Genomic DNA, 16,120 nt, shown 5'->3' on the forward strand with positions numbered 1-16,120 from the left:
GATCTGTGCCTACACGCCTCCCCCACAGCCGGCAGAGCCGCTTCTAATGATCACCACATGCTAACGCTCGGCCGGCGGAGAGAACTCGCCGAGCACACTCATGAGCATCCATCTCCTGCGGCGCTTCATACGAGGCGGGATCGAGAGGCGCTGGAGGCAAATTACACCCTGAACGGTGCAGCATGGGTGTGTGACTCACACTCTCTCTCTCGCTCACACACACACACACACACACACACACACACACACACACACACACACACACACACAGGGCCCTGTCGACACACCAACGATTTCAGGTGTGTGTGTGTGTGCGTATTTGTGTATTTAAATGACAGAAAATGAAACTTTTGAAAACACTCGGCCCGCGTTGCCGTGTAAACGGGCGAAAACGACGCTTCCTGCAAACGCCCACTCCTGAGTTGGCGGCGGAAATGGTGCTCGTGGTCATGAGCATTTTGAAAATGTCTCTCAAAGTGGAACTTTTTAAAAAAACGCTTCAACTCTGCCTCTATAGAAACAGAGAAATACGCAACTTTTTGGAAAGACTGCTCCTGGTTCTGCTCACCACAGCAACCAGCAAGCAGATGTGAAAATGCTAGGCTTTAGTTGCGTTTTTTTGTGTCCATTTCCACGACAATGGTACCGAGTTACTGAAAACACAGCTTTTTGCAAACAGCTCCAAAAGTGGAACTTTCCCCCGAAAACGCTCGGGCTCTGTTTCCTTGCAAACGGGCAAAAGCGAGATTCTGCAAACGAGTTTTCTTGTTGACGGCAGAAAAGCTGCTACCACGTATGCATCTTCGCCATAGTAACTAGTCGTTCTGCACATGCTCAGTCGAGACAATCAGAACACAGTCCATATTCTCCTGGACTTGTTACTTTTATTTTGACAGTCACCGTAATAACAATCTAACTTGGTGGTCTGTCCACTAGAACGTCCGTGTTCTCCCAGTGTTCATGTTTAGAGCTCATCGTTCTCTGCTGCGTGCGCCTCCATTACAAATACAACCAACAGCACCCACTAGTGGCCCAACACAAACATATATCTTTTCCAGAGTTTCTTCCATAGCTGTGTAAATGGACATCATTTTTAAAAACGGTGTGAAACTTTTCCAAAATTATGCATTTTCACTTGGCACATTGTCGCGTAAACGGGGCCTAAATTAGGGAATTTAGAGTCACAAACTACCTTAAATTACAGGTTTTTCCCTCCTGAACACGGAGGAAATATGCAAACTCCACCGAGAAAGGCCTTCAGACCGGGAATCGAACCAGGGATCTTCTTGGTGTGAACCACAGTGCAAACCAGGCTTCGGGGAGACACTGAAAGGTCAGACTTCATTGTGACAGAGCAGGAGAGGGATGACGACGATGATGATGATGATGAAGGTGACAATGAGAAGTACAGACTTGACAGGACACTTTCGACACGTGGTGAATTGAGACTTGGAGCTGCTCACGTGCGTGTTTTCCCGGATCACACGCCACGTGCGCCCTGGTGGCGGGAAGGATATGGCCACTCGATGATCCGCCGCGCGTACTTCCGGATGATGTTGTCCTCCGCGAAGATGAAGAGCGACCTGTTGACGGTGAGGCAGTTCTGCTTGTGCGGGGCGGGGTTGTACAGGGCCATGGTCCGGGCCCGCTGCGCCTTGGCTTGTTTCATGGACGCCGTCATTCCCGCCGCGGCCGCCGCCGCCGCGTCCTGCGCGTCTCCGCCGCCTCCTTCGCCGCCGCTGCCGCGCTCCGGGTCCCCGTCCCCGGAGTCCACCGCGGCCGGAGCACATTCGTCTCCGAAGCGAGCCATTCTAGAAAGAGATGGGGAGCTTTTAGCTCAAAGGAAAGACGAAGAGGCGCAAAGAAAAGAAAAGAAAAGGAAAGGAAAGTAAAGAAAAAGAAAGAAAAGGAAGAAAGGCTCCACCTCGAATCCAGCGAGCGCGTTTTGGTATTCCTCAGAAAGTTACAGCTTCCTCTCACTTCATGTCCGCACACTGCTGCACTGTGGCACTCTGAGAGCTTTCAGGCAAATCTTCCATCTACTCACTTCTCAATGAATCAGGCGCACAAGCTGCAGACAAACTCTCTTATCCATCTGTTTACCGGCGCGTAACGGAGCAACTTCTCCCGAGAGCGCGCGCGCGCGCGCCTCTGACGGAGCTCCGGGAGAAATCCGCTCAAACTTTACGCGTCTCCCCGAGCAGGTGAGCTCAACACATGGACGGTGCGGAGAGGACGGGAGCCCATTGAATCAGTCGCGGGAGCTGCGGATCATCCGTCTGATCGCTGCAGAGTGAAGTGAGTGACGCGCCAGGAGCGCACAGCACCGGCCGCCCCCTCCCCCCTCCCCTACCGCCGCGCCAGCACCGACAGCTCAATGAAAGTTGGTGGAGAGGGAGGGACGTGCCTCTCCTATATCCAGCAGGCTGTGTGGGAAAGCGCGTTTATGTAAAAGGTGTCTGTGGGCGCAGAGGAAGGGAACAGGTGTGCGGATTTAACAGGCGCCCAAAACGCATCTCTGTGTTCAGGAAGTCACGTCAGCTCCAGTCGAACCTGCTCAAGTTTCTCAAATATCAAACCTTTTTATACACAAACGAGGAGAATCAGTTCACTGTGTCCTGTCAGGACGGTCACACATCGAATAAAATCTTTAAATGTCTCTATTTAACTCAAGTTAATCAACTTCCTTTCCCTTTTTCAGACACGTTGAATTAAATACATGTTCTATATGTGTGTGTACTTCTTTTGTGTCTAGGTAAAATATACAAAGTGCTCATATATGAGCACTTTGTATAGGTACCTGTATTTTATGTGTATTTTTCAGTTTATGGAATTAATAATAAATAAAAAAAATATAAATCTAATGATACAATAATAACATTCAAATCATGTAAATATATAGATATGGATTAATCTTCAGTCTGGAAGGACGAAATACATATTTTGACTGTGTATATGTATATATATAGTTTTAATACACATTACATGCATAATGTGAATTAAAACCACACAAACATAAAATAATTTAAATTTAAAATGTGGAAAAATATGTAATCAGAATTAAAATTTATAATCCCTCTTGCCTCTAATTTCTGATTGTGAATATATTTACAGTCTTGTTTAATTTTCTGTTACTATTTTTTTTCTTTTTTCATATTCTAATTAAGTATGAATGAATCAAAGAGCCACGCAGAGTTGTGTTATTTTCCTTAATGGAGACGGACTATTAAAACATTTAGAAGTAGGCCATTGTGCTAATATTGGAGTAAAAATAGAGCATGAAATAGATCTTAGGGCTGCTCCCTTTTTGAGGGGAAGCAGCTGCAGAAAGCCGGGTCTTTTTCACACGCCGCGCCGCAAGTGAGACCTCATTAGACAACTATCGCTCCATCTGCTGCTCCCCTCCTCCTCTTCCTCCTCCTCTTCCTCCCAACCGGCCCCTGAAGATGACCACTTCGGCCCCCGCACACGAGGCGACGCGCGGCGACGCGCGGCGACGCGCGGCCCGAAGAGAAGCCTCGCGTCTCAGCAGAAAACACCGACGGCAGCTGATTTAAAAGAGAGGTGAGGTGGGACTCCTGAAAACTGCATCCTCATGGGTCCATGTGTACTGGACATAAAAGTACTGCAGATTATCAAAGTAAAAAGAAAATAGTTACTCAGTGAAGTTCTGTAAAATGTTGCTGTGACATTAAATGAACTGTTGCATTGAGTGGATCATTTTACTGATTCATTAAGTTCAGTAAGAGGAGGAAGATGCTCTATAATCTGATGTTAGAGGAGGAAGATGCTCTATAATCTGATGTTAGAGGAGGACGATGCTCTATAATCTGATGTAGGAGGGGGACGGTGCTCTATAATCTGATGTTAGAGGAGGAAGATGCTCTATTATCTAGATGTTAGAGGAGGAAGATGCTCTCTAATCTGATGTAGGAGGGGGACGATGCTCTATAATCTGATGTTAGAGGGGAAGATGCTCTATAATCTAGATGTTAGATGAGGACGATGCTCTATAATCTGATGTAGGAGGGGGCGATGCTCCATAATCTGATGTTAGAGGGGAAGATGCTCTATAATCTAGATGTTCGATGAGGACGATGCTCTATAATCTGATGTAGGAGGGGGCGGTGCTCTATAATCTGATGTTAGAGGGGGAGATGCTCTATAATCTGGATGTTAGAGGAGGAAGATACTCTATAATCTAGATGTTAGATGAGGACGATGCTCTATAATCTGCTGTTAGATGAGGACGATGCTCTATAATCTGATGTGGGGGGGACGATGCTCTATAATCTGGATGTTAGAGGAGGAAGATGCTCTATCATCTGGACACTAGTGGAGGTAATAATCCACTAATTATTAATCTGGTACTGAATTCAACAGATTCAAACCTGAGTTAAGTTTTTTTAGATATTTTGATCCTGCAGTTATATAAAATGAGGAGGGGCGTTTTTTGGCAGGAAGGGTTAGAAGTGAACATGCTATGCAATGTTTGGCAACTACACCTGCCAAAAACTGCACCTCCTCATTTCATACAACCGCAGTCACTTCACAATCAGATTATATGACACACAATTCATCTAGATGTGAGCAGCAGCGTAGGATCGACAAGGTTTCCAGAAGCAACGTACTACAGTACTACAGTACTACAGTACTACAGTCCTCTGAATACTTTCTCTGCACATATGTGAGTAAATCATCAACAACGAAGGAATGAAAAGTGACAAAAGAGCTTCTGCAGCGAGCTCCACTGACCGTCAGTGTGTGTGTGTGTGTGTGTGTGTGTGTGTGTGTGTGTGTGTGTGTGTGTGTGTGTGTGTGTGTGTGTGTGTGTGTGTGTGTGTGTGTGTGTGTGTGTGTGTGTGTAGAGAAAAACAAAACCCTCATGGCAAAGAAAATCTTTCCCAACAAAATATTTGGTTTGTCCATCTCTGCAAACAGTCCACAATTCTCTCTGTGTGTGTGTGTGTGTGTGTGTGTGTGTGTGTGTGTGTGTGTGTGTGTGTGTGTGTGTGTGTGTGTGTGTGTGTGTGTGTGTGTGTGTGTGCTGTTTCCATAGCGACGTGGCTCTCTTGAATTCCTGCTTCGTTCTTTTCATTTCTGCCAACAAAAGCAGTGTTGCACAATAGAGCAACATCTTCCTACAGAAATCTGTTTACACACACACACACACACACACACACACACACACACACACACACACACACACACACACACACACACAACCTTTCATGACACCTGCTCAATGATATTCATTATATCTGCAGCTAAAGTGCACACACACCTCACATCCTCACACACATTCTCACACACACCTCACACACACATTCTGACACACACCTCACATCTTCACAGGCACGTGCACACACACACACACACACACACACACACACACACACACACACACACACACACACACACACACACACACACACACACACACACACACACACGTGTAGCCGGCTCTCAAGCGCCATGTAACTGTTGGTTGCCTTCAGACTTGAAGTGTGTGTTACTAGGAGCTTCATCAGATTGAATGAAACCATCGGGCCGGAGCGTCTCCCCGGGTCACACTCACACACTAAGCCACGTTCAGGAGGGGGGGTGTTCAGGAGGGGGGGTGTTCAGGAGGAGGTGGGTTACAGAGGAGGTGTGTTCAGGAGGGGGTGGGTTCAGGAGAAGGTGTGTTCAGGAGGAGGTGTGTTCAGGAGGAGGTGGGTTCAGGAGGGGGGGGTTCAGGAGGAGGTGGGTTCAGGAGGAGGTGTGTTTAGGAGGAGGTGTGTTCAGGAGGGGGTGGGTTCAGGAGGAGGTGGGTTCAGGAGGGGGTGGGTTCAGGAGGGGGTGGGTTCAGGAGGAGGTGGGTTCAGGAGGAGGTGTGTTCAGGAGGGGGTGGGTTCAGGAGGGGGTGGGTTCAGGAGGAGGTGGGTTCAGGAGGAGGTGTGTTCAGGAGGGGGTGGGTTCAGGAGGAGGTGCGTTCAGGAGGAGGTGGGTTCAGGAGGAGGTGCGTTCAGGAGGAGGTGGGTTCAGGAGGGGGGGTGTTCAGGAGGAGGTGCGTTCAGGAGGAGGTGCGTTCAGGAGGAGGTGCGTTCAGGAGGAGGTGCGTTCAGGAGGAGGTGGGTTCAGGAGGGGGTGGGTTCAGGAGGAGGTGTGTTCAGGAGGAGGTGTGTTCAGGAGGAGGTGTGTTCAGGAGGGGGTGTCTTCAGGAGGAGGTGTGTTCAGGAGGAGGTGGGTTCAGGAGGGGGTGTGTTCAGGAGGAGGTGGGTTCAGGAGGAGGTGCATTCAGGAGGAGGTGGGTTCAGGAGGAGGTGTGTTCAGGAGGAGGTGGGTTCAGGAGGGGGTGTGTTCAGGAGGAGGTGTGTTCAGGAGGGGGTGGGTTCAGGAGGAGGAGGTGTGTTCAGGAGGAGGTGCAGGAGGAGCAGTGACGTGGGGCTGCAGGTGACGCAGCGCCAGCTAAAACGTTAATGGTTGCACTTTGTGACCGAGCTGTGAAGAGCATTTATATAATTGCAGAGCGGCTTTCAGCCAACACTGGAGTGGTTTAAGCATTTTATTTTTCTCTCTGTTGCCTAGCAACAGACATCCTCTACTACTGAGTTCTGTCTGTTTGATCCTTCCAATAACTGCTGCACCTGAACGGCCACGAAACAAAAACAGTCAGGACTCCACCGCTCTGGTCGATCTGAGGACCAAAAAGTACCACCAACAAAACCCTGGAGCATCAGACCAGAGGTCAAGAGGTCAATCCTCAAACTGAAACGCCGCCCCCCCCCCCCCCCCCCCCCCCCCCACCCCCCCACTGGACATCACTGACACACATTTCAAATTAATCCTTAAAATTCAGATTGTTGTGTTTCACCAAAAGGTAATTTTAGTTTTTTTGGGCTCAACTGAACACATGTGCTCCTCTATGATTCTGCAGCACCCCCTGCTGGACAAACCGCCACAGTACAGAAATCCTCTGCCGGCTCAAATTCTTTCAACCTGTGCAGGAAGATGATAAGGACCCCCCCCCCCCCCCCCCCCCCCCCCACACACACACACACACCGTGATTGGCTCATGAAGCTGTCAATCAAACATTGACCACGCCCCCTCTGCTCTGGACGCTTCTACTGGAAATACAAATACACACATCAGCTGCCTCTCACACGTTCAGCTTCAAATAAAAAACAAAAACCAACAAACGACTTTTTCACTTTGTCATAAACATTGTTTTTTTTTCTGTTTTAATAACTCCTGTTGGTTTATTCCATGTGTGACCTGCAGGAGGCGCCGTCTCTCCCTGAGTGGATGAGAATTGTTTGTTGTTCTCCAGTGGAAACATCCAGAACCTGATCTGAGGTTCAGGTTCTGTCGGAGCCTCAAGGTCCGTTTATACTGTTAATGTTGATTCTGGAGTTTACACTGGTGCCGCTCTGGTTTCGGTCAATTAAACTAGTTTTAGGACTATCACTGACCTGGTTTTGGAAGACTTTATACCTGTCCTGGAGTGGGTTTTGGACTAGTTTTGAACTGGTTTGGACTAGTTTTAAACTGGGTGTTTGGACTGGATTTTAGACTGGTTTTTAACTGGTTTTGGACTGGATTTGTACTGGTTTAAAATTGGGATTTTGTACTGGTTTTGAACTGGTTTTGGACTAGTTTTGAACTGAGTTTTGGACTAGTTTTGAACTGAGTTTTGGACTGGGTTTTTGGACTGGATTTTAGACTGGTTTTGGACTAGTTTTGAACTGGGGTTTGCGACAGGGTTTTTGGACTGGTTTTGAACTGGGTTTTTGGACTGGTTTTGAACTGGGTTTTTGGACTGGTTTTAGACTGGTTTTCTATTGGTTTTTGTACTTGTTTTGAACTGGCTTTGAACAGGTTATAAAACTGGGTTTTTAGACTGGTTTTGAACTGGTTTTGTAAGGGTTTTGAATTAGATTTTTTTCTTGGTTTTGTACTGGTTTTGGACTGGTTTTGGACTGGTTTTGGACTGGGTTTTTGGACTGGTTTTGGACTAGTTTTGAACTGGTTTTGTACTGGTTTTGGATTGGTTTTGAACTGGATTTGAACTGGGGTTTGCGACAGGGTTTTTGGACTGGTTTTGAACTGGGTTTTTAGACTGATTTTGGATGACTTTTGGACTGGGATTTTGAACTAGATTTTGTACTGGTTTTGGACTGAATTTGAACTAGTAATTGGACTGGTTTAGAACTGGGTTTTTGTACTGGTTTCGAACTGTTTTTAGACTGGTTTTGAATTAGTTTTGAACTGGCTTTGTATAGGTTTTGTATTGGATTTTGGATTGTCTTGGACTGGTTTTGGACTCGTTTTGAATTGGTTTGGACTGGTTTTGACCTGGTTTTGAACTGGGTTTTTGGACTGGTTTTGGACTCCTTTTGGACTGGTTTTGAACTGGCTTTGGACTGGTTTAGAACTGGGTTTTAAAACTGGGTTTTAGAACTGGGTTTTAGAACTGGGTTTTGAACTGGTTTTGGACTGGGTTTTTGGACTGGGTTTTTGGACTGGTTTTGAACTGGGTTTTTGGACTGGTTTTGGACTGGGTTTGGACTGGATTTGAACTAGTATTTGGACTGGTTTTGAACTGGGTTTATGGACTCATTTTGGACTGGTTTTGTGCTGGTTTTTGGATTGGACTTTGGACTGGTTTAGAACTGGTTTTGGAATGGTATTGAATTGGATTTTGGACTGGGTTTTGGACTGGATTTTAGACTGGTACTGGTTTTGTGCTGGTTTTCGGACTGGTTTCGGACTGGTTTTGAACTGGCTTAGGACTGGATTTTGGATCTGGTTTTAGACTGGGTTAGACTTGGTTTTGGACTAGTTTTGGACTGATTTTGGACTGGGCTTTTTGGATTGGAGTTTTGACTGGTTTTGGACTAGTTTTGAACTGGTTTTGAAACTGGTATTTGGACTAGTTTTGGACTGGTTGTGAACTAACCCTAAACCGTGGTTTCTAGACCGGTATTGATTCTGCTAAAGTAAAACTTTAGCTTTAGAATTCACATCAGTTTAGTTTCAGGATCAGTATCGCCCCCGGCTCAGCACCAGTTGTCTCTTTAGCAGCAGCCTGAGGGTCAGACTTAGCATTAGCATTAGCATTAGCTTCTCCTTTGGACTGAGGTTCAAGTATCTAGAGGAAGGCGAAGCGTCAGAGCGCAGCAGCACAGATCTGGAGAGGACGTGCAGCGGGTAGAGGAAGAGGAAGAGGAAGAGGAAGAGGAAGGTAGCGTGGGCTGGCTGGCAGGTTGGAGGTGAGGCTGATGGAGAGCCACTCCACGGTGAAGAGGAGGGAAGCAGATAATGAGAGCAATGTGGCTGCGGGGATCAGGAGACGAGCCCCGCGATGGAGCGTCTGATTACAGTAAACTGACGGAGGAGCTGCCAGCTGGTGGAGTGATTCATTGCTGGAACAATAGTCCAAACAATGGCTCCTGCATATGTGATGCTGCGATGGAGCACTTTCTGAAAAAAAAAAAAAAGGCACTTTGTTTCTGAGCAACAACAACCAGAACGAGTGTGACACTTAATCTGCTGTAGTGGCTAATCACTGGAGCACTTCAGCATGACTGACCATCACTCCGCTGGGTAACAGAGGAGGAGGAGGAGGAGGAGGAGGAGGAGGAGGAGGAGGAGGAGGAGGAGGAGGAGGAGGAGGACACAACACAATGGGAAACAAGAAGTGTAAATCATCAATTCAAGCTGTACTCGGCACTTTTTTAAGCTCCAGCAGGATTAAAAATTCATTATTTAGTGAAGCTTTTTAAAACAATACATGCGGGTGTGTAAGAATGAACCCTGGACCTCATGAAGGCTCAGATGGATCAGTAGAAGCAACATTTAGAGAGATTAGATCTGTGATGTCAAACATAAGGCCCCTGGACAAAGAAGCGACACACAAGAGGCTCCAATCTGCCAAAGCACCAAGAGAATTGGAAACAACTCAAAGGAAAATTTTATTTTTAACAAATTTCTTCAGTTTTGGACGCAACAACACTGAGACCCAGGCTGAGATCTCGTGACGCTGCCATGAAAGGAGCTACCATGCTGTCAGAGGGAGTTTGGAAAAACACCCACAATGCAACAGCTCCACGAGAAGATTTTTGGACATTTCACTGGATTGTGTACTTAAAGATTGGAGTCATTTTCTGTTGTAATTGTTTGGTTTTGTGAACATATGGACATTTTAATCACAAAGACTCTGCGCCACAACAAAACAAATACCTTTAAATTTTAAATTCAGAGTTTATAATGGCACTATTTTACCAGTCCAGTCTATTCAAGAAGATATTCAACTGTATGTGTATTGTTAGATACTAATTTAGTGCTTTTGAAGTTGGTTTTAAACAGGTTAAAGATGGACTTGAAGCTGGTTTGAAGCTGGTTTGAAGCTAACTTGAAGCTGGTTTGAAGCTGGTTTGAAGCTAACTTGAAGCTGGTTAGATGCTGGTTTGAAGCTGGTTTGAAACAGGTTAAAGATGGACTTGAAGCTGACTTGAATCTGGTTTGAAGCTAACTTGAAGCTGGTTTGAAGCTGGTTTGAAACTGGTTTTAAACAGGTTAAAGATTGACTTGAAGCTGGTTTGAAGCTGACTTGAAGCTGGTTTGAAGCTGAATTGAAGCTGGTTTGAAGCTGGTTTGAAGCTGACTTGAAGCTGGTTTGAAGCTAACTTGAAGCTGGTTTGAAACTGGATTGAAGCTAACTTGAAGCTGGTTTGAAGCTAGTTTGAAGCTAACTTGAAGCTGGTTAGATGCTGGTTTGAAGCTGGTTTGAAACAGGTTAAAGATGGACTTGAAGCTGACTTGAAGCTGGTTTGAAACTGGTTTTAAACAGGTTAAAGATTGACTTGAAGCTGGTTTGAAGCTGACTTGAAGCTGGTTTGAAGCTGGTTTGAAGCTAACTTGAAGCTGGTCTGAAGCTGGTTTGAAGCTGACTTGAAGCTGGTTTGAAGCTAACTTGAAGCTGGTTTGAAGCTGGTTTGAAGCTGGTTTGAAGCTGGTTTGAAACAGGTTAAAGATGGACTTGAAGCTGGTTTGAAGCTGGTTTGAAGCTGACTTGAAGCTGGTTTGAAGCTAACTTGAAGCTGGTTTGAAGCTGGTTTGAAACTGGTTTTAAACAAGTTAAAGATTGACTTGAAGCTGGTTTGAAGCTGACTTGAAGCTGGTTTGAAGCTAACTTGAAGCTGACTTGAAGCTGGTTTGAAGCTAACTTGAAGCTGGTTTGAAGCTGGTTTGAAACTGGTTTGAAGCTGACTTGAAGCTGGTTTGAAGCTAACTTGAAGCTGGTTTGAAGCTGGTTTGAAACTGGTTTTAAACAAGTTAAAGATTGACTTGAAGCTGGTTTGAAGCTGACTTGAAGCTGGTTTGAAGCTAACTTGAAGCTGGTTTGAAGCTGGTTTGAAACTGGTTTTAAACAAGTTAAAGATTGACTTGAAGCTGGTTTGAAGCTGACTTGAAGCTGGTTTGAAGCTGACTTGAAGCTGGTTTGAAGCTGGTTTGAAGCTAACTTGAAGCTGGTTTGAAGCTGACTTGAAGCTGACTTGAAGCTGGTTTGAAGCTGACTTGAAGCTGACTTGAAGCTGGTTTGAAGCTGATTTGAAGCTGGTTTGAAGCTGACTTGAAGCTGGTTTGAAGCTGGTCCAGGATTATTTTTCGTCATTCATTTTTAAAAAGAACTAAGTGTGATGTGGACACAAGTCTTAATCAAATAAGCCGCCGTCTGAAACCGTCAGTGGCTTTAACAGTTGTAATCTAGATGTCATGGGGTCATTGGTGGTCATTGGTGGTAGCTGAGGGTTATATGGGGGTCATTAGGGCTCATTGAGGGTTAGTTAGAGGGACATTGGGGTCATTGGGGGGTTGTTGGGTCATTGGGGGGTTGTCGGGATCATTGGGGGGTAGTTGGGCCATTGGGGGGTTGTCGGGATCATTGGGGGGTAGTTGGGCCATTGGGGGGTTGTTGGGGTCATTGGGGGGTAGTTGGGGGTCGTTTGATGTCTCGTCCTCCCTCACATTAAAAGGCCCCCCGGCTGGATGGTACTCACTCCCACTCCTTCCTGCGGGCCTGCGGCGTGCTCTGGATCTTGTGGGCCTGGTGGGCCATGATGATGTCCTTCTGCTCCACCAGGCCCCCCCGGCGCCGCAGCATTCCGTGGGGGCTCAGAGACCCCGAGCCCTGGTCCGACGAGGCGTCCTCCCCCTGCCCGCACGGAACATCGAAGCTGGCCGCTCGGGGGGGCAGACCCAGGCACTCGGGAACGCCATGAGGAACCTGCAGGGAGCTGGAGCGAGCCCCCTGGGCCAAACCGGGCCGGACCGGACCAGAAGGCCTCCAGGGCTCCGGCTCCGGCAGGGACAGGGACGACTGGACCAGGGTCTGGACTCTACGGCCACCGCCGGGGGAGCGCAGGGTGGGAGTTAGGGACAGGGACAGGGACTGATCCGAACTGGTGAACATCTCTGCTGAGGTCAGAGGTCAAACTTCAGCATGATACTGCAGAGGAGGAAGAGGAGGGTGGGGGGGGGGGGGGGGGGGGGGGGGGGGAAGAGAGGGGCAAGAGGAGGGGGGGGGGGGGGGAAGAGGAAGAGAGGGGGAAGAGGAATAATAAAAATCAGAAGATATGAACACACATTAGCTCATAAATCTGTTTCCTTCAAGGAACGCAAACATCCAGATTGTAGAGCATCTTCCTCCTCTAACTTCCAGATTGTAGAGCATCTTCCTCCTCTAACATCCAGATTATAGAGCATCTTCCTCCTCTAACATCCAGATTGTGAAGCATCTTCCTCCTCTAACTTCCAGATTGTAGAGCATCTCCCCCTCTACCATCCAGATTATAGAGCATCTTCCTCCTCTATCATCCAGATTATAGAGCCTCTTCTTTAATAAGTAACTCTACTTCCTGAATTGGTAACCAGTCACTGTGATCAGTTACTATTTCAGGATGTTTCTCCGGTGAAGACGTTTCGTCGCCGTCGTGTTCGGAGCTGCATCGCCGAGATAACGGCTCCAGTCTGTTCGGATGTAGACGTGTGTGAGAACATGTGGGAGACTGATTGTTTGTGAACGAGGAGCCGGGAGGCTTTAAGATGCTCACAGTGGAGGAACAAAAACATCCGGCGAAGCAGCAGCACCACTGCTGGAGGTGGAGGTGGAGGTGGAGGTGGAGGTGGAGGTGGAGGTGGAGGTGGAGGTGGAGGTGGGTGGAATGAGACTGAACTGAACGTCAGTCAGTGAAAAGTGATGAGACATTAAGAGAGAAGACTTCTTTACTCCTGTTTTGTTTACCGAGCACAATATAAAGAAAGTAGTAAAAGTGTCCTCCTCCCGCAGCCCGCTTCACTTCCTGTGTATAAGATGGGGGATGCAGGGGGGGAGGGGAGGGGGGGGGGGGGGGATAACTGAGTGTGGAGGAGCTGAAGGGAACAAGGCGGCGGTGACTCACTCCACAGCCGGACTCGGTCTCAGCCCGGCTCTGCCCTCCAACACAGAGGCTACAAGGTCAGCGCACACATTTACACGGCTGGCCTCATCCCGGCTCCAACGCCGCTCCCACCGCGGACCGCCGTCCATTTTTTTTTACTTCAAAAGATTTGTGATCGCTCACATCATCAGACACGAGCTGCAGCCGGAGGCCCCGAGTCAGCACGCTCTCCTCCACAGGAGGAATAACATGAGCACACCGCAGGGAGACCAACTGATGAAGATCTGAGGCATGAAACACCTGGGGGGTGGGGGGGGGGTCTGGACCCGGACCCGGACCCGGACCCGGACCCGGACAGACCAGCTACGTGGAACTGGTACAACACGAACACAATCCAAACTGTATGAAACATCTGCCTTCACAATGATGATGATGATGATGATGATGATGATTATGATGATGATGATGATGAAGGTTAAGGTGGCGAAGATAATGAAGATGACGTTGAAGATAAAGATCTTGGTGGAAGTGATGAAGATCATTACACTGAGGAAGATGATGATGATGAAGGCGGTCATGCCAATGAAGATCATGACGGCAATGATGATGATGATGATGGTTACGAAGATGATGAAGCTGAAGGTCACAGTGCTGGTAATGAAGATCATTATACTGACAATGATGAAGATGATGATGATGATGTTTATTTTGGTGAAGATGATGAAGATGGCATCAATGCCATCTTCATCATCTGAAAATTATGATGATGAAGACGGTCATGCCAATGGAGAGTGTGACGCTGACAATGATGATGATGATGAAGACGAAGATTATGGTGATGGTGATGAGGATCATTACAGTGAAGAATCAATGATGGTGATGATGATGAAGGTTAAGATGATGAAAACGATGATGATGAAGGTTATGGTGGCGAAGATAATGATGATGGTCGTGAAAATTACCATGACGATGATGATGATGATGATGATGGTGACGATTTTCACTGCGATGAAACCATGAAGATGATTTTCATGATGAAGATGATGTGGCTGATGGTGATGATGAAGATGATGAAGGTGTTCATGGCAATGAAGATCATGATGCTGACAATGATGAAGGTTGTGGTGGTGAAGATAGTCTTGAAGTTTATGATGAAGATGAAGATGGTGATGATTTTCATGATGAAGAAGATGAAGGTCCACATGTAACTGCAGGTTCCCTCTGTGATTTATTACAGTTAAACACACACACACACACACACACACACACACACACACACACACACACACACACACACACACACACACACACACACACACCTCCCCCTCAGAAACGCATTAACAGGTAAATGTTTGACGGGCACGTGGAGACGGAGGAAAAATACAAACGACGGGAGAAAAAACAAAACACGACGTGTTGCAGAAAACAGAAGAAGAGTGATGAAGGAGTGATGGGGGAGTGATGAAGGAGTGATGAAGGAGTGATGGGGGAGTGATGGGGGAGTGATGAAGGAGCCGCGGCGTGAACAAAGTGACGGAAAGATGAATGAACGAAGGAAGAGATTTTACCTGCGGGCGACGCGCGCGCCTTCATCCTGTCACCGGGCCCGGCACGCGGGTCCACCGGGCGGGTCCACCAGGTCCTGCAGGGTCGCGCTCGCTTCCAAGTGGAGCTCGTGGAGCCGTTCACAGCCGCGCGTGGCCACTGAATGACGGTTACCGCTACCGGGCTAAAAATACCGCGGCGGGGCGACGGGGAGCCGGCGGAGCGGCGCGCGCCGCGCCGTGGAAAGAAACGCTCGCAGTCATCGTCACATGAGTCACCTGAGCTTCACAGACCTGGACCCGGAGACCTGGACCCTGCTCAGGCCTGGACCCTGCTCAGACCTGGACCCGGAGACCTGGACCCTGCTCAGACCTGGACCCGGAGTCTCCCTGACTCACCTGAGCGCAGCGCACCGGGAGGCAACAGGTCTCCATCTGCTGCCACACACACACACACACACACACACACACACACACACACACACACACACACACACCTGCAGAGTTGATTCATGTTTACACGTTTCAAGTTTTTTTTACGTGTGAAGCGAATAATTTACAATTTTCACTCATTACTTCTCAACATAAAAACGTCAAACTGCAGTTTTCTCCTGTAAAAGTGTCGTTCATTTTCTTTATATTGTTTTGGGATTTTTTTGGGATTAAATTCAGCTTCATCTGGTTTGTGACACAGATTTATTTTTCTTTTTAAAGGTATTTTTTATTCCGTTCGCTGTTTCCTCCTGCTGACATGTTGAGTGTGTGACCATCCTGTCAGTCGTCTGAGAGCTGCTCCTATGGAGACGCCGTGTGAATAAAGTTTGACTGATTAGAAGCTGTTGTTGTTGTGAAAATGTGTTTTGTGGCGAAGCAGCATGATTGTCTCTTTACTGGTCCATCTGTCGCTGCTGTAGCGGAGGAGAAGGTCGCCGTGCTGCTTGAAGCTCTCCAGAGCGGAGGCCGAGGCGTCTGCAGGCCAACGGAGAACCGTCTGCTGCCTCTCCTCGCCGCTCCTCCACCTCGCTGCTGGGAGGAGTTCAGACCGCTCTGACCACGCCGGGGTGGGGGGAGAACCTCTGCAGAACCACCAGATATTAAACACACAAACCGATGTTCTCTGACGTTCTCTGCCGCCTTCACCACCGGCTGCA

At 47.7% G+C, this 16,120-nt stretch overlaps 1 protein-coding gene across 1 annotated transcript in view; it reads right to left on the reverse strand.

Annotated features, from left to right (window-relative positions):
• cacna1eb (calcium channel, voltage-dependent, R type, alpha 1E subunit b) overlaps positions 1-12,458 on the reverse strand; it is a gene marked incomplete at both ends in the record, with an annotated part of 74,061 nt that extends 61,603 nt beyond the window's left edge. Inside the window, 2 exon segments of the mRNA XM_080484707.1 lie at positions 1,517-1,811; positions 12,046-12,458. Coding sequence (XP_080340833.1) covers positions 1,517-1,811; positions 12,046-12,458 — 708 coding nt within the window.
• Positions 12,459-16,120: the final 3,662 nt, after the last annotated feature.

The sequence above is a fragment of the Lipophrys pholis genome (assembly GCF_963383615.2).
Source record: "Lipophrys pholis genome assembly, chromosome: 1".
In the NCBI taxonomy this organism is placed as follows: domain Eukaryota; kingdom Metazoa; phylum Chordata; class Actinopteri; order Blenniiformes; family Blenniidae; genus Lipophrys; species Lipophrys pholis.